Raw genomic sequence first — 17098 nt, 5'->3', positions numbered from 1 at the left:
TTTCTGAGAATGTTTTTTCTACATCTTAACTATGTTGTTTTTTGGTTATTCTTCAGTTGATAACACTGAATTAGTAAGAATGTAACCCTGTAGCCCCCCCCGAAGCAAATAGCGGGGAACACGGCCTTTCTTGGTTTTCTCCGATGAATCTGATTGTGGAATGAGATGAAAATTGACATTACCACAATTTACAAAAAGTCATGAAATTTGACATTACCACAATTTACAAAAAGAGTAACTTTTCTCAATTTTCTTAGATTTTCATTTTTTGATAATGTGGTTAGTGATTTTATGTTCTTCTAGTATTATCTAAAAGAGAAATACTAATTGTATACCCATTGTTGTTATCATTGATGATAATAGAAGTTTTGGTGGACTCCGATAATAGTCCCGTGGTTTTTTCTTTACGAATTTTTTTACGCTAAATTTTTTTGTGTCTGCTGTTGTGGTTTGTTTATTGAATACTTCTTTCATTATTGTTGTGTTTGTTACTTTAATTTACACTAGCATATTATTTGGCCACCCATTACATTAAGCCCAAAAGAAATATTTCAATTGAGTAATTAGATATTCATTCTTAAAATAACATTCTAGTGCACTCTAGAATGCATTACTGAGTAAGAAAATACAAGAGGGATCTAGTTTAGGAATGTGTTCTAAAAGCAGAATTTGAAGTACACGCAGGAAACCTGGCTATAAACTGTGATGCCAAGGATAGTTTCACCAGTGTTAACCTAGTCTTAGGCGAAGCAATAAATATCCTCTCCACTCAAGACAATGTCCGTCTATTCATCTAGGCCTCTAGATGGACGACACGTGGCCTGTACTGATTTCGAATAGTGACGTGTCCAAAGGCCTGAACAGATGGGCAAACACTATCCTTGGACAGAGAGGATAAGTTACTCTTTAGCACATGGTAATTTAAATCCTTTACCAAAAGCCTAGTAAGAAGGCTGAACGAAACCCCAAAAACTAAGACATCATCAAAGGTCCAGCTTCAACCTCCATTCTCACTTGACAGATGAACAAATAAAACACATAAGAATGTTTTAATACAACCTATTTGTTTCCCTTCAAGAAGAAAATAAAACTCAGGGTCAATTTGCCTGGGATTAAAGCAAACATCACAGGAAAATTGAATAACTATACAATTCAAGTCAACAATGGACCTATCAAAATATTTACAGAGAGCCATTAATATAGAGCAGTCATTCCAGAACAAGGACCCAACCTAGGAATACACAAATCAACAAGAAGCATCGTTATAAAGGTCTAAAATTATAGAATTGGTAAACTCGGCATCAGAATGCGAGCATGATCAGCAAACCATTGATGGCCCCAAGCATTCTCTCTTAGCAATGCAAGGACGTGTACAACAATTACCACTGAACTCAGAGGCACTGACCATAGAAAAGACCAGAACGAGCAGATGCGCACGCAACAGCATTAAGAAACTGAAATTGGTCAATAGTTCTTTGTTCCTGTTGATGTGACAAAGCAACACATTGTATCATCAAGGAGCTATTGATAAAGGTGTAAGTTGCATATGCCTACAATAACTAAACAAATTTTTTTGGCTAAGAGCCTAATCCAACTAATCATGCATAAAGAAATTGCGTGGTTAGCTGACCTGCTGTTGTAGTTCATGCTACTAGATTAATCTATTGAGAGGGATTTGATCCATAGGACGAGGATTCCTTCGTAAAGGAGAAATCATCTGTGGCATTGTCATACCTCCAGAAACAATGATCTCTGAATCAACAACGATAATAAGAATGGGGTTAGTTGAGAAACATCCACAGTTCATTTAAATCATAAAGAGGAGATTGAATGCAGAATCATTACAAGACAAAATTTGCATGGCATGCAATAGAGAGCTACAATACTCCAACATCGCAATCTTGTGGCAAGTAGTTAAGATTATGAGACATTCCTGCTTGGGTCTTACAGAGCCAAATAAAAAATCAAAGTAACTGTTTCACAGTCCATATTGGAATGAATCTTCAAGAAAACATGCATACCTATGTTCTCACGAACACCGATTTCACTTGAATCACTTGCAGGAGCCACTTTGGTTGGATGTTGGACAAAGTTCAATTACTTTGATGAAATGGCAGGTGAAAGTTATTGTTAATACATTACAGGGGTTCCAAACAGTCATTGATGACATTCCTGAAACCAGATTTGATCCTGGCTCATCTCAGTCTAGGATCAAACGGGTGCATGGGAGTCCAACGTCGAAGAAAGAAAAAGTGTATCATATACCAAAAGTATTAGTTTGGTTTGCACAGTGGATGAGCCATGTTGCTGTATTGAAACCGTCATATTGTGAGTTAATTTTTTTTTAACAACCTTCCATAAAGTTGGGATTCACCTCTCCCAGATCCTGCAGATGCCAGAGTCTCATGAACACGAAGCTCTTCTACTTAATCTGGTTTCAAACCAGACTTTATAGTATACAGCACAGCGTTATGTCTTTTGGGAACTTGATGTTGTTTGAAGTTCCAATCCAAATGTCAATTTTTTTCACGCGAACCTAGATGAGTTTGAGTTCTTGGACACATATATAGCATTCTACTAATGCTGGATTATGGCTCTGTCCTCTTACGTTCATCTATCTTTTATTTTCCATTTTTCATATCTCATCTCATTTGCTTTCTCTTGATCATCCCCTTTTTTCAGACTCACCTTTCTTTTTTTCTCCTCTCATTTCCATGTAGCTGACTCCATTTATATGACTGAACATGACATTTGTTTTGATTATAATGAAAAAGTATTGTACTCATTGCATATTTTCATGTGATATCATTTCAAGGTCTAGAGAAACCAAACATTTTGCCAAATTCAACCATTTTAATCAAAATTAAAACATTGAAATGTGACCCATTTCTGGTCCCTATTTCATGTCATACACAAAGCAGCAACGAGATATTTCCGTAATAAGGGATGTGTAAGTTTACCATATTTCCATAATAGAGGGTGTGTAAGTTGACCATTTTCTATAAGCAGATGCAACTACCAGTTTTCATTGCACCAACCTATCTCTAGCTTCAAACAAAAGCCATAGAAAAACCGGTGTTTTCACTTTTTTATTATCTGTGTTTTATGTTTTATATTCAAAACTCAGGTTATAAGTAATCAAATAAAAATGATTAAAAGGATGGACCACCATAAGAAGATCATAGATAGAGCAAGGGCAAAAAAAAAAAGACAAACCTATGCCTTCTCGAATAGAAATATTTGGTCTTATGATCTCCTCAGAGTTGACAAGAAAAATATCGCCAATGTATAAATGATTTGTAGGAACATAAACACTACATAACTCTTCATCCATATTTTCTCCCTGCAATCAAGGAAGAGATAATTACAATAAAATAATAACAGTCATTGTTATAATTATAAGCTCCAAGTATACTTGGAAATGGCAATAAAGTAGTTACAAACATTCATATAACAGTCAAAAATATCATAACACATCCACCCACTGAGCCAATACCAAGAAGGGGGCTATAGCATGTATGTTCACAGGAGAAATTGAAAAGGATTCTCAAATGATAATATTTTTGTAGTCCATATAGGGCTCAAGGAGCAAGCTTAGAGCCTCTAAAGAAATCATATTGGGAATGACAAAAAAGACACTCTCTATAAATTAATTAATTAAACATTAGAAAGCTACCTGAAGGACAACTGATGATGTTATGAAACCAAATGCGTATTCACCAACACGTGGATGACGAATAATCGCGACCTCTTTGAAAGCAGTTGTGTTTTGGTCTACAAAGGCGATGAATGATGAATGATGTTAGCTAAATCCACAAATCACATCCAAGAGGAGTTGGAAAATATGAATAAACAACGGCCAGGGTCCTTAGGTTTCAATTTCAGTCATGCTCTGAGTCATGGTAGAAACCAAAATATTTCAATGATTTTAATTTGGCACTCTCGTCTGGGTTCAACCGCCCTGAAATATATCACTTTAATTGATATGTTAAGTCAAATTCTATCACTGAATTGCCTTATGTCCAACCATCCTTCAGTCCACAACCATAAACTCAATGGCAGAATCTACCATATGCAAGTTGAAATGTCCTTTACTGAAACTATACCCAATATCCAGAAAAGTTCCACCTCATGATGTCTAGCAATAAGCACAAAGTATGAGTTGATCTAGAGTACAAGTTGAGAAACCATCTAAGCAAATTTCTGAGACATCAATTACTTGTCAAACATCAGCCAATAGAAGCCACCAAGTGATACTCATTTCAAAGGGATTAAAAGAAAAAAGGGGGTCAGATATGGCAAGGAAAAATGGAAATAATTGAAGGATTGGTCCAGTACCTGGAGAAATAGCAGAACTGATTTGTTTAGATGCTGAGTATATATGCTTCATTAGTGGCATTTTCTTTATCAACCATTCTCCAAGCCAAAAAATAGTGGCACCCACCCATGATGAAGCAAATATACCAATGAGGAATACAAAAAGCAAAGATGTCACAAACCCAAGCCCTGCAGCATAGATACAAATGCCTTGAGATATCAAATAAACTAGTACTACTACTACTACTGATACCTTCAGATAATTGAAGAGCCATTTGCAAGCAACCAAGCAATCAAGCAAGCCAAAAGAAAAGCACATGTTTGTTTAACTCCACTTGAAGCCTCCTTATTTTCAATGAAACTTAAAACTTACTGCATCTGTATTTCTTTTTTCTTTATTAAACTATACCAACATACCAAGATTCTATGGAAGTAACAGTGGACCAACTATCATATAATTGTGCAAAAGCAGAGAATCAATAGTCATTTTTTATTTTGAATTATGGAAGTGTAGCATGCAAAGATCACAGAGAATATTTAGATACTTACCGAAAATGTCAATTCCAAGGCTCTCATATATTGGACTGAAGAAACCATCAACAAACTGAATAAACCACCAAGTAACAAAAAATGTGACTGCTACAGGAAAAAGGACCACACTGCACTCACAGAAATGAACTTCTTTAGATTGGAAATTTGAAGAAAGAAACAAGGTAATTTATGTTTAACAAATACCAACTAGTGAAGTGATTACTTATTACCATCCAGTCATGAACTTTTTGGAGATCCAACTCTGAAAAACAACAAAACAAGCCTGCCATGTATAAGAAAAGAAAATGTCAGGCGTGTAAAATTCTGGAAAAAGGGTGAAGCTGGGTACATCTGACCCTACCCAGACCCAGTGGGAGCCTTGTGCAATGGGTACAACACTACAACCTTTTTATGGAAAACAACTGAGCATTCTATGTCAACATGATCAATACGAAAGAATGATTCTACCATCCATAAACTATGTTTCAAGGATCCAATTATCAGGATTCAGTAAAAGGTATTTGTCGAGTTGCTTGATGCACATTTTCCCAAACTAAGGATGCTGGAATATGTCTCCAAAAATGAATATGGTCCAGGGGCTTAGCCAAATTGTGCCAAAAACAGTGCTTTGATAAAAAAATTATCAAGGGCCAAATCTTCTTATTTTTCATAGCAGTGTATAGGACTCTAGCTTTTGGGTGTGCATAGATGTAACTATCTATACCAATATCATGTAATGTTGACATGCGTAATCATTAGCCCATGAATTATCCAGGTGTAGAGGACATAGATAGCTTCAAAGTCCATCCCTTTTCTTACCAGCATGTACTCACTCACAAAAAAAAGTTATACAACACAGAAACAAATGTGTTGTTAAATCTTGTTCGTGAGACTAAATTCGCAAACCCAATCAACATGTGATGTCATTGTGAATCCTCTACAGCTATTAATGCAGTTAACATTGTAAATTACAAACTAACCCTCCCTTCCCTCCTTAGAATACCATTGATACAAATTCTGTTTACTCATAATGTCAAAAAACTACTAAAATGTTGGCCCAAGTTGATAGTTACGATAAATCTGTCTTATACAAGGATGCTTACCAGCTGGGTCTATTCAAAATTAATCAAATGCAATCTCAGGTGCAACTCAAGAGCTGCCCTCTAGGTCAAGATACCCAGAATCCCCTTCAATATCTCAAGTTATCAAATCTTGAAAGCTCACAAGGAGAGGAACCTTATGAGACTGAAGCAAGATTCCCTTCACATTAAAACTAATAGATTTGAACCCTTTGAAAGCATTTCCAGCTAGGGACTTCCATCTTCCTCTCAACTCAAATAGGAACTCGAAATGCTGCAAATATATAGTCCTTGGATACTAGCAAATATAGTCATCTTAAGATGACTCCTTACCATGGTGGCTAGGTGACCACATTTATTCAAGGACTCAGTGACATAGGGCATAGCAAGGTCTAAATACGAGTTCACTAGGCTTGGAGTACATGTTCCTAGGCATGTGGTCACATGATTATGTTTGGCAAATAATAACCAAGTCAAGAATATATACCTACTATGCTGTTATGTTGTTTTCTCTATGTATTATAGATGTACTTCATACCATTTTATTTTATAAATAGAAAAGAAAAACTTATTTTGTTCTTCATGCAAATAAATGGAGAGGATAGTAAGTGCCACTATTTGCTTTCCTCCTCAATTATTTGATAAATAAAATGCTTCACAATATGCTAGTATTGCTCTCTATGTAATTGTTTACGCATTATCATTTATCCATCTTAGCTAATTATAAACACTGGTCATTCTACAGTTTCCCCATTCTTAACAATTTTTCTACCAAAAAAATCTTAACAATTTGTTATCTTTTTTTTTTTTTGGTTGCCAACCCCGGTTTCCAAGGCTTTGCCCTGACTAATCCAGTGTTCGACCCGGGTCGCACACCTGGCTGTGGTGGGTGAGTCTCCCAGCTGGGATTTTTTGCATCCACAAGGTTTCGATACAGAAACTTTGCTTAAGCGGACCAAGTTGCTTACCACTTGGACCAACACCCGTTGGTTAACAATTTGTTATCTTTTAACATAAGCCCAAAGCCATAACTTGAGGTTGTAACGTTTAATAATATCACTTAAAGCACTTTGTATGAAGTTTCTGTGAATGCTTCCACCGGTTACATTTTCTCCCCTTATTTTCCTTTTAACAAGCAAATAAGCGTTAGCCGCATTCACCGTTTGATCAGTAGATATAATAAATACAAAATTAACCCCCGGGAAAAAATACATATGAATTTATCAGTAAACTGAATCATTCACAAGCTAAATTAACAGTAGCAAACCAATAACCCGAAAATCCTCATACATTCATCAAAAAATAATTCAACAAATTAAGATTCTCAAACATAAGCCAGTAAAAAATTTATGGAACTTTCAGGGCACAGAGTTTGGGACACAAATCATTACCGTAAATCTAGAGAATTCCAAATAAACGAAGGAAGTTGAATAAATAAATGCTATTACGCGAGTCAGGAAATGTGAGAACAAGAATGAGAACTAACTGACCTTACGAGCGGAAGAACTGGAGGAATTAGGTGGAGACTTGGCGGGATCTTCGCCATCGCTAGCTTGACTCAGAGGAACAGAGGTGCATTCCTTTTCTTCAGCCATTTTCCGTTATAGGAAACCTAATAATAGTCAAATCTATTTTTTCTCAGACTCTCAGTATCTGCAATATGAAATTTGAGCTCTGAGAAAGAGTGGTTTTGGTTGATAATTTGAAGCGATGAATTTGGAACCTAGTTTAGGGCACTGCAATATGAGTATAGAAAGAGTATTAAAATGAAGAATTGTGATTTGTGAAAAAGCTTTGTCGCCATGAAAATCATTGAATAAACGAAGTGGAAAAGCTTGAGAAGTGTTTCTGAAGCTGCAAAACCGGAAAGGGCTCTCGAGTCTCGATTCGAGAGTTTACGAGCTATCCAATGAGATTGTCCGAATTGGAATTTGACAACTAAAATTTGTTATTGGAACAGGTTGGCGGGACTCTGTAATCGTGTTGACAGTTGGCAGCACCTGCCATGTGGTGGTTGTTTTATTTTTTATTTTTAATTTAATTTAATAAATGGATTAGATTCACGTGAATATCCGGCCATGTGGCAGACTAAGTGGGTCCAGTCCAGTGCACATGTCAATGAGTCGGGGTCCTCTTGACATGACTATCAGTCATCCCACCCTCTGGAAGCACGCTTTTTTACCACACAATTTCTTACATGTTAATAACACATAATAATGGAGTTGGGACCACCTTTTCATCAAAAAATTACTATATGCTTTGGTGATAGTTTTTCACTGCACATTTGTGTGGGGCCTATATATGAAATTGATGAAATGGTTCAAGAGAATGGTTCGAGAGTGAGTCCTAAGCATACAAAATGTGTAGTGGATAAAAAACATAAGGGTGCACATGATGCTCCCTCCCCTTGACCACAAAGTAATTTGCATTCACAATTAGTGATGGATCCCACCTATTAGGGCCTGTTTGGTTACATGAGTCTGGAGATTTCAAATACCTAGAGATTTCAAATCTATAGAGTCATAATTTATAAAATTAACTGTTTGGTTAACCGAACATGTGGAATGAAATCAGTGGATTCACCATTGATTTTTGTGGATGCACAAATTTTTAGCGTTTTTATAGTAAGGATGAAATCTCTGGATTTCACCTCATATCCATAAATTTACATATTCACGTTTTTAGTGTAAAAAGATGAATATCTATATTCATGAATCTAGAGATTTTCACGACCAAACGGGTATAAATCTCACATGCATGCATCCAGAGATTTGAAATCTCTGGACTCATGTAACCAAACAGGCCCTAAATTATTTTACCAATATTTCGATGTGGACCCCACCATTATTGCGTGTTGGAAAAGTCATCCCACTCTCCCATGGGTTGGTGATCTGAAAGGGTTAAAATTTTTGCTCCCCTCAAATTTCTCAGTCCCACAATAGAGAGTGGAAAGGTAAGACCCCTAGTGGGCCTCCTCCTGAGGAGGAGTGAGAGGAGCACATCGATATCAAGGTTCTCAAATGCCAATGGGCTGAGGCGAGCCTTGGGTTGGGCTGAATGTGTTGAACTGAAACCGCTTCCGCAAGCCCATGGGGGAAGAGAAATGCGAAATAATAATTTATGGGCCCCTCGTCTTTATCAAATGTTTGTGTCGGGTCGATCATTCGGTTGATTCGCCATTCCGACCCGATTTTTAAATGATTTGCCCTTTTTCGGAAAACATTCAAACTTACAGAGCGGCAGAGCACCAGAAGAATTGGTGGTGAGTGGTCCCCAGCGTCATTCTCGCGGAGCCAACGCACTAACCATCAATGAGAACATGATAACATGCAAGCTGGCGTGCGCAGTGCGCACCCCTCACCTACACAGAAAAGAATAAATCGTTCTTTCGCTTTTATTAAGCGCCATTCCGTATGCCTCCTAGGCGGGAAAGTTCAAAAAAAAAAAAAAAAACAAACAAACGAGCCCACAGAAGCGAGGGAAACCTTCAAATGGCGAGAAAATATTTTCAAAATTTCCCTGCTACTATTTAAATCCTTACTTACCAGACTAGCTTCTCGCGCACACTTTCAAGTCTCTAATCCCTATATAAATCTGAACCTCGTTCTATTACGTATACTTGCGATTGGAATTCTGTTCTGTCTGTCACCTGTTCGGCAAAATTCCTCAATCAATAGGTCATCGAGGATCTCGGGTTCTGAGAGTGTTTACGGCGTTGGTACGTGAAAATGTATGTGGTGAAGAGAGATGGCCGTCAGGAAACCGTACATTTCGACAAGATCACTGCTCGGTTGAAGAAGCTGAGTTATGGGCTGAGTATCGAGCACTGCGATCCGGTGCTTGTGGCTCAGAAAGTCTGTGCTGGTGTTTACAAGGGCGTCACTACCAGTCAGCTTGATGAGTTGGCTGCAGAGACTGCGGCTGCTATGACCGCCAGTCACCCTGATTATGCATCGGTTAGTCTTCTTTGATTTCTTTTTTAACTGCTTTCTGGGTTATTGGATTTTAGACTTTCTTCGAAGTTGGTAAATTTTTTCAAGTTACAACCTGGGTCTCAAAGGTGTTTTTCTGTTATCCCTTTTCTTCTCCCACATGGGTGCTTGTGGATTATCTTATGGTGGTTTTCTGTACCGTAATTGGGTTTAGCTTGATTTGTTTTTATATGTTTGTGGGTATAGTTGGCTGCTCGGATTGTTGCTTCAAATCTTCATAAGAATACAAAGAAATCATTTTCTGAGACGTAAGTGGTCCTGTTGTTCTTGATCTATTTTGTTCTTTTATTTCTGGATCTCATTAACCCTTTCTCTCCCCCCCCCCCCCCCCCCAATTTTTGTTATATTTAAAAAGGAAATCTGAATTGGGTTTTACCATGAGTTGATGCAGGATCAAAATTATGTACTATCATTTCAATGAGAGGTCTGGACTGAAGGCCCCCCTAGTTGCTGATGATGTTTATGAGATAATCATGAAGGTAGCCTAAAAGAGCGCCTCTATCCTGTAAAATTACACGTTTATGCTAGTTTTATATATAATATCAGGTCTGTTTACTTGTAGATCCTGGAATCAATGTTCTGTGTGGGATTAAGTTCCCTGCTTTCTATTTCCAATTGAAAAGGGAAAACACAAGAGCTAATCACACTGTTTTAAATTGTGAAGTACAATTTAGCATGCATGAACAGTGGTTGTTGTATTATTTGTTTCTTGCTTTTTTATGGTAACACATCCTAAAAGAGGCTGATGTTCAATTTTAATGCGTGAGACCAAATTTAATTATGTCTCAGTGAAGAGTTGGTGGATCATACTTGTTATTCCAATTTTTATATTTCTAGTGGCTTTATGGGTTGGTGGACAATTTTGTTTACTTGTTTTTGCTTTCATCTTTATGTTTAGATTGGAAACTTGCAATCTTATTAAATCTATGAGTGTGTTCCAGCATGATATTCATTATCTCGACTAAATTGTGATGATGATTTATGCCTGTTTCAGAATGCTGCGCTCCTAGATAGTGAGATCATTTATGACAGAGACTTTGATTATGATTACTTTGGCTTCAAAACTCTCGAGAGATCTTACCTCTTGAAGGTTCAAGGAAAGGTGGTGGAAAGGCCACAACACATGCTCATGCGGGTTGCTGTTGGGATCCACAAGGATGATATTGACTCTGTGCTCAAGACATATCATCTTATGTCCCAACGTTGGTTCACCCATGCGTCTCCAACTCTCTTCAATTCAGGGACACCACGGCCCCAAGTATGTTTGTTCACCTCTTGTCTGTTTCAGTTTGTAAAGTGTTACATCATCTTCTCTACTTGACTAAGTTTATGGTGTTTTGCAGTTGAGTAGTTGCTTCCTTGTGTGCATGAAGGAGGACAGTATTGAGGGTATATATAGTACTTTGAAGGAGTGTGCTGTGATAAGCAAATCAGCTGGAGGAATTGGGATTTCTGCTCATAATATTCGTGCCACTGGTAGTTATATTCGTGGCACAAATGGGACATCTAATGGCATTGTTCCTATGCTGCGAGTATTCAATGACACAGCACGCTATGTTGATCAAGGGGGAGGCAAGAGGAAAGGTATGCATATTCGTATTTGTATCTAGATTTCATCTCTGTTGCTTGCAATCGTTAATGCATTTCTATGCAAGTTTTTGTTTGTTGGTTAGCTGTTTATGCTACTTTGTATGCTTCTTTTAGGTGCATTTGCTGTATACTTGGAACCATGGCATGCTGATGTCTTTGAGTATCTTGACCTTAGGAAAAACCATGGAAAGGTAATCTAATGATGCAATGTCATTAAAGACATCCTGGTGCATTAAATTGTCAGTATTATTCCTTCTTTTTTTTTTTTTTTTGGGGGGGGGGTGTGAGGAAGGAGGGGAGTGTTGGTACATTTGTGTTGTTTGTCATTCTATTGTTTTCCCAATACATTTGTTGTTGTCAGGCTAGCAATGATTTTTAAGTATCTTAACTGTTACAGGAAGAACACAGAGCCCGAGATCTATTTTATGCTCTCTGGATTCCTGATCTGTTTATGGAGAGAGTCCAATGTAATGGCCAGTGGTCCCTGTTTTGCCCCAGCGAGGCTCCAGGTCTGGCTGATTGTTGGGGAGTTGAATTTGAGAAACTGTACACTCAGTATGAGAGAGAGGTAAGCCCATCAATGACTTCTTGTTGTGGACCTTTTTGTTTAAAGCTGACTCTTTGATCCATTTCTGAACTCAGGGCAAAGCAAAGAAAGTTGTTTTGGCGCACAGCCTCTGGTTTGAGATTCTGAAATCCCAGATAGAAACTGGGACCCCTTACATGCTTTTCAAGGTATATTATGGATGAAGGTTCAAATTCTGCTTATTGTTTACATTCTTTATATTTGTTTTAATCTTGTATTGCTTCTTCAGGATTCTTGCAACAGGAAAAGTAACCAGCAGAACCTGGGAACTATTAAGTCTTCAAATCTGTGCACAGAGATCATTGAGTACTCAAGTCCAACTGAAACCGCTGTTTGTAATTTGGCATCCATTGCACTACCGCGATATGTGAGAGAAAAGGTGAGTTATGTACACCGTGCAAGGTGATTCAAGTTTTGTATTTTCTGATAGCTTTGGTTCTCAATTGTATTGTTTTTTATAGGGGGTTCCAATTGAGTCACACCCATCTAAGTTGGTGGGAAGTAGAGGATCTAAAAACCGGTATTTTGACTTTGACAAGCTTGCTGAGGTCTGTTTTCTTGAATCTTATGAGATATCATGTCTGATTAAATATAAATTGTTTATTCATTTTGATTTAGTAAATTGAGTTTCTGATATGGTTTTCTGCATGCTGTTTCTACAGGTTACTGCAATAGTTACTTCAAATCTCAACAAAATTATAGATATTAATTACTACCCCGTTGAAACTGCAAAGAGATCAAATATGCGGCATAGGCCAATCGGGATTGGAGTCCAGGGTCTTGCTGATACATTTATTCTGCTTGGCATGCCTTTTGATTCACCAGAGGTATCACTGATACCGAAGATAAAATTATAGTGGCATCTTTTGATGCAAGTTTATCTACTTTTAGTAAATGTTTGCTTTGTGGACATTTCAGGCTCAACAACTAAACAAGGACATTTTTGAGACTATATACTATCATGCTCTTAAAGCTTCTTCTGAACTTGCAGAGAAAGATGGTCCTTATGAAACATATCATGGGTGCCCAGTGAGCAAGGTTTGTGACTTTTTTTGCTTGATATTCTGAGGTTTCTCACTCCCCCCCCCCCCTTGGAAGCTAACAATTGGCCATCTATGAGTTTTTCCAAGACATCCCTATTACCAATCTGTCTGACAACTCATGTGAGCCTTAGGCAGCATCACTGGGCACAAACAATTGGGCCACAATTGTGTTCTGTGCCGTCCTTGTGTTGGAAGTTCACCTGGAAAATTTCCATGGGAGCCGATTTTGCTGTATGTTGTATGATTCATGCAGCTCCTCTTCTATGCTGAACGAAACCATTATCTAAAGGGTTTCTAGATATAAGCTTGTACCTTGAGGCAGGCAAAACACTTATCTTTGCAATAAAAACATATTTTAAGGCTGAGTTAGGAGCTTAAAATGGTCATGCGTATGTGCAGGGAATTCTTCAACCAGATATGTGGAACGTTACACCATCAGACCGGTGGGATTGGTCTGCTCTTAGAGAAATGATCTCTAAGAATGGTGTACTAAATTCTCTTCTTGTAGCACCAATGCCCACTGCTTCTACCAGTCAGATTCTTGGCAACAATGAGTGTTTTGAGCCATATACCTCTAATATCTATAGCCGCAGAGTCCTGAGGTTTGTTCCTTCTTTATTTTTTTTTTTTTTTTTTTGGGGGGGGGGGGGGGGCTTTTACATGCCTTTAGACTCTGTAAAGGCAATTGTCTATTTCTGCATGTAATGTGCTAATTCTTGCTTAATTTTCCAGTGGGGAGTTTGTAGTAGTGAACAAGCATCTTCTTAATGACTTAACGGAACTGGGTCTTTGGTCTCCTGCTCTCAAGAACAAGATAATTTATGAAAATGGTTCAGTCCAGAAAATTCCAGAAGTTCCTGATGATCTCAAGGCTATTTACAAGTATGCTATGCACCTGGCAACTGTTATAATCTTCAAAGATGGATTTTTATGCATATCAGTGTAATGCTAATATTGATCTGTTGTAATGCTATCAGGACAGTGTGGGAGATTAAGCAGAAAACACTGGTTGACATGGCTGTTGATCGTGGATGTTACATAGATCAGAGTCAGAGCTTGAACATTCACATGGACCAACCTAATTTTGGGAAACTGACATCTCTGCACTTCTATGCATGGTCTAAGGTGTTTACTCACACATGATACTTATATTCCGTGGGCTTGATATGCATTCTGTTGGCTTACATATTCTTGCTCCATATGCTAGGGTTTGAAAACTGGGATGTACTACCTACGTTCACGTGCAGCAGCTGATGCTATCAAATTTACTGTTGATACATCTGCTATTAATGTAAGAGTTATTCTGGCTTTTTGCTGTAATCTTGTTTGGATGTTCCCTGTTGTTTCTTTCTTCCTTTCTTCTTATCAACGGTGTTGAATTTGTCTATTGGCATTGTAGGAAACGGCTGCCAAAGTTAACGATGTCAACACTAACATAGCTCAAATGGTCTGTTCTTTGGAGAACAGAGAAGAGTGTATGGCTTGTGGAAGTTAAGTTCTTCTGTATAGAATGGTTGAAATGCGTTGACACATTACAGGTGGAGAATGCTTCTATATGTATTATGAGGATCATGTTAAGCTGAAAAGATGGTTCACAGAAGAACAGGAAAGAATATAAGAGCTAAACAGAGGCTGCCAAAGGTTGAAAATCTGCAACGTGGTTAAACAAAATTAATTTCATCTACTGTCATTGTATATATGCTGCATGAGAGAATTGTAAGGAGATTCATCATTTTCCCCTCTTGTATTTGCTTGCATTGCCCAAAGTTGTTTGGGCATTCATATTTTCTGATGTCTTTTTAGACCTGAATTCTGTGGTTAATGAAATTGTCTGCTCAGTATTGTCACCAACTTGGATCCATGATGATAGTATAGCTCATGGGTGATTATTCAATAAGCCCAACCTTATTGTGGGCCTATATACATGCGTTAAACTAAACGATAGTTCATTAAAAAACTCAAATGAATTAATTCATCTAAAAGCTCAAGAGAAACAAAATTATGAATGATTAAGGATCCAAGAACCATGCTCTTCGGTTCTGATTACGAAGCAGTGGACTTGATCCGAGTAGGAGAGGAAGCTCTTGTCGGATCAACCCAATTGGAGACTTGGGCTCTGGCATTTGAGTTGTGAGGTGAAGATGACGAACCAGAATGTGGTAGTTTTCTGAAGAAACCAGAACAAATTCAGGTACAGCTAGAAATCCTGGATGGGTTCCTCTTGTTTGTTCTTGTTGGGTATTTCTAATGAAACCTGAAAAATCTGCTACACACTGTTTACGTTTTACTGAAATTGTAGATTTGGGCTCTCGCATTTCAGTTGTAAAGTGAAAATGAAGAGCCAACCATCCCCAGGGAATCACCTCAGCATTTCAAAGTAGAAGAAGCCTTCTCAAGTAGCTTGAATTGGTTGATTCCATGAGAGGTTCATTATCCACTACGTTATGGGGGGGAAGTATCCAACTTCTGCAAATAATGACTTGAGCCAAACACGAAGCTGGGAAAGGTTGAAAATCTGCAATTTGGTAAAACAAAACTAATTTCATCTACTGTCATTAACTGTTAATTGTATGTATATATGCTACATGAGAGAATTGTAAAGAGATCATCATTTTTCCCCCTCTTGTATTTGTTTGAAAGTCATTTGAGCATTCATATTTTCTGATTTCCTTTTAGACCTGAATTATGTTGTTAATGAAATTGCCAAATTACCTGCTCAGTGATGTCACCAACTTGAATCCATGATAGCTCAACTGTGGGCCTTTGAATAAGCCTGACCTAATTATGGGCCTGAAATCATTCTTGTTCAGGCTTAATGGGCTGGCCCATAAATACCTTAAATTGGAGAATTGCCAAAATCATTGGAAGTAAATTGAATTATGAAATTGCTAAATTCTAAGTCTGGTAAGGACTGCAAAGACCATTTCTACCCACATGGAGAGGAAACACCTTCGATCATCATTAGTTAATTAAATCTTATTTTGAGATTGAATACATGTCAAGAATCCATTCATATTAGGCATAAAATTGAAAACATTTTGATCAATGATATTAAATTCAGGATTTTTTTTTTTTTTTTTTTTTTTGATCTGAGGTTCATTCGGGCCAGCTTGTGCGCACTACGACTACATCCTCAGGAGAGGTTTTATATAAACAACTAGGATAGCTGAATCATGTTTTAAACAGCTAGGATTTAATAGAATCTACGTGGCTTCCATCCAACACTGGACACCACAGGCACCAACACCACATCAGCAGCACTAACCTAGCAAAATCTCATCCAAATTAGTTCGTTCAGGATTCTGGTGCTAAGGCACATTCTGGACAATTCCAGTAGATTTATGACTGATCAAGAGTTCCCACACCATGGACTAGGATAGATTTGGATCTCGATTCTATTCTGAGTCAACTGACCGAGGTAGAAAGTGTAATATCTCAAGGTGGGACTTTGAATTTCTTCATGGTTTAACTTAGCCACACCAATTTGCAGTTTCTGGTTTATCTTTCAGGTCAGATGCTGAAGTTGACATCTTAGTTTATTTCATTAGTGGAGCAGACTCGCTCTTACCAAGAAGAAGATTACTGGAGTAGACTCTGTATATGTTGAAATTAAAATGATGTATTTGATTATAATCTTAAAGGGATCAGTTACTGGTTCCCTTGAATCTCTGAAGTGCACGAGTTTGGAATTTTTCTGGTTCCCTTGAATCTCTGGAGTGCACAAGTTTAGAATTTTTCTACAAGACCTGTAGGTCTTAATTTTCCTGGCTAACGTAGTTTGACGATCATCAGCTGATTTCATTTATGAACTTTTCTAGATTGACAACCTGGTGCAGAGTGATATTGAATTGCAATGAGTAGATGTTGATGGAGGACCCATTTTTATCTTGAAAAATCTATTCAACACATGAACTTTGAACTTGGATTTTCACTTTTATGGATGCCCAATTAATCATAATG

General features: G+C 37.7%; 2 protein-coding genes across 3 annotated transcripts; one reads left to right on the top strand and one right to left on the bottom strand.

Annotated features, from left to right (window-relative positions):
* Positions 1 to 363: 363 nt before the first annotated feature.
* On the bottom strand, positions 364 to 7821 carry LOC149027385 (protein LIKE COV 2-like). 2 transcript variants are annotated; one of them, XM_089162323.1, is made up of 8 exons: positions 7418 to 7821; positions 5079 to 5131; positions 4867 to 4976; positions 4339 to 4506; positions 3677 to 3774; positions 3217 to 3343; positions 1631 to 1752; positions 364 to 1481 (listed from the first exon to the last, which is right to left on the bottom strand). In XM_089162323.1, exons 1-7 carry the CDS (start codon positions 7520 to 7522, stop codon positions 1652 to 1654), a joined length of 762 nt encoding a protein of 253 aa, XP_089018449.1. In that variant the 5' UTR covers positions 7523 to 7821; the 3' UTR covers positions 364 to 1481; positions 1631 to 1651. The 2 variants fall into 2 exon arrangements, with proteins under 2 accessions (XP_089018449.1, XP_089018453.1); XM_089162327.1 differs by lacking the exon at positions 364 to 1481 and having other exon boundaries at positions 1630 to 1752.
* A 1515-nt stretch (positions 7822 to 9336) lies between these two features.
* Positions 9337 to 14756, top strand: RNR1 (ribonucleotide reductase 1). Its single transcript, XM_089162314.1, has 17 exons — positions 9337 to 9883; positions 10106 to 10167; positions 10311 to 10398; positions 10914 to 11177; positions 11263 to 11503; positions 11624 to 11700; positions 11907 to 12077; positions 12152 to 12244; positions 12325 to 12474; positions 12557 to 12643; positions 12758 to 12922; positions 13014 to 13133; positions 13538 to 13740; positions 13871 to 14020; positions 14116 to 14263; positions 14346 to 14429; positions 14538 to 14756. The coding sequence occupies exons 1-17, from the start codon at positions 9656 to 9658 to the stop codon at positions 14631 to 14633; spliced, it is 2427 nt and encodes an 808-aa protein (XP_089018440.1). The 5' UTR covers positions 9337 to 9655; the 3' UTR covers positions 14634 to 14756.
* The last annotated feature ends 2342 nt before the right edge of the window (positions 14757 to 17098 follow it).

Source organism: Hakea prostrata, chromosome 1 (genome assembly GCF_041222555.1).
Source record: "Hakea prostrata isolate BN-2017 chromosome 1, UWA_Hpros_2, whole genome shotgun sequence".
Lineage (NCBI taxonomy): Eukaryota > Viridiplantae > Streptophyta > Magnoliopsida > Proteales > Proteaceae > Hakea > Hakea prostrata.
The sequence above is the reverse complement of the archived record's forward strand: the minus strand, read 5'-3'. Positions and strand labels throughout refer to the sequence as shown.

Bases quoted from the DNA above. Each gene is read 5' to 3' on its own strand.
- LOC149027385 (XM_089162323.1), bottom strand. From the start codon at position 7,522: ATGGCTGAAGAAAAGGAATGCACCTCTGTTCCTCTGAGTCAAGCTAGC. The intron at 4,977-5,078 runs GTAATAAGTAAT...CTGTGAGTGCAG, and splicing joins AAAAAGTTCATGACTGGATG to TGTGGTCCTTTTTCCTGTAG. The intron at 3,775-4,338 runs GTACTGGACCAA...TCGCCTTTGTAG, and splicing joins CAGTTCTGCTATTTCTCCAG to ACCAAAACACAACTGCTTTC.
- RNR1 (XM_089162314.1), top strand. From the start codon at position 9,656: ATGTATGTGGTGAAGAGAGATGGCCGTCAGGAAACCGTACATTTCGAC. The intron at 10,399-10,913 runs GTAGCCTAAAAG...TGCCTGTTTCAG, and splicing joins TTTATGAGATAATCATGAAG to AATGCTGCGCTCCTAGATAG. The intron at 12,644-12,757 runs GTCTGTTTTCTT...CTGTTTCTACAG, and splicing joins ACTTTGACAAGCTTGCTGAG to GTTACTGCAATAGTTACTTC.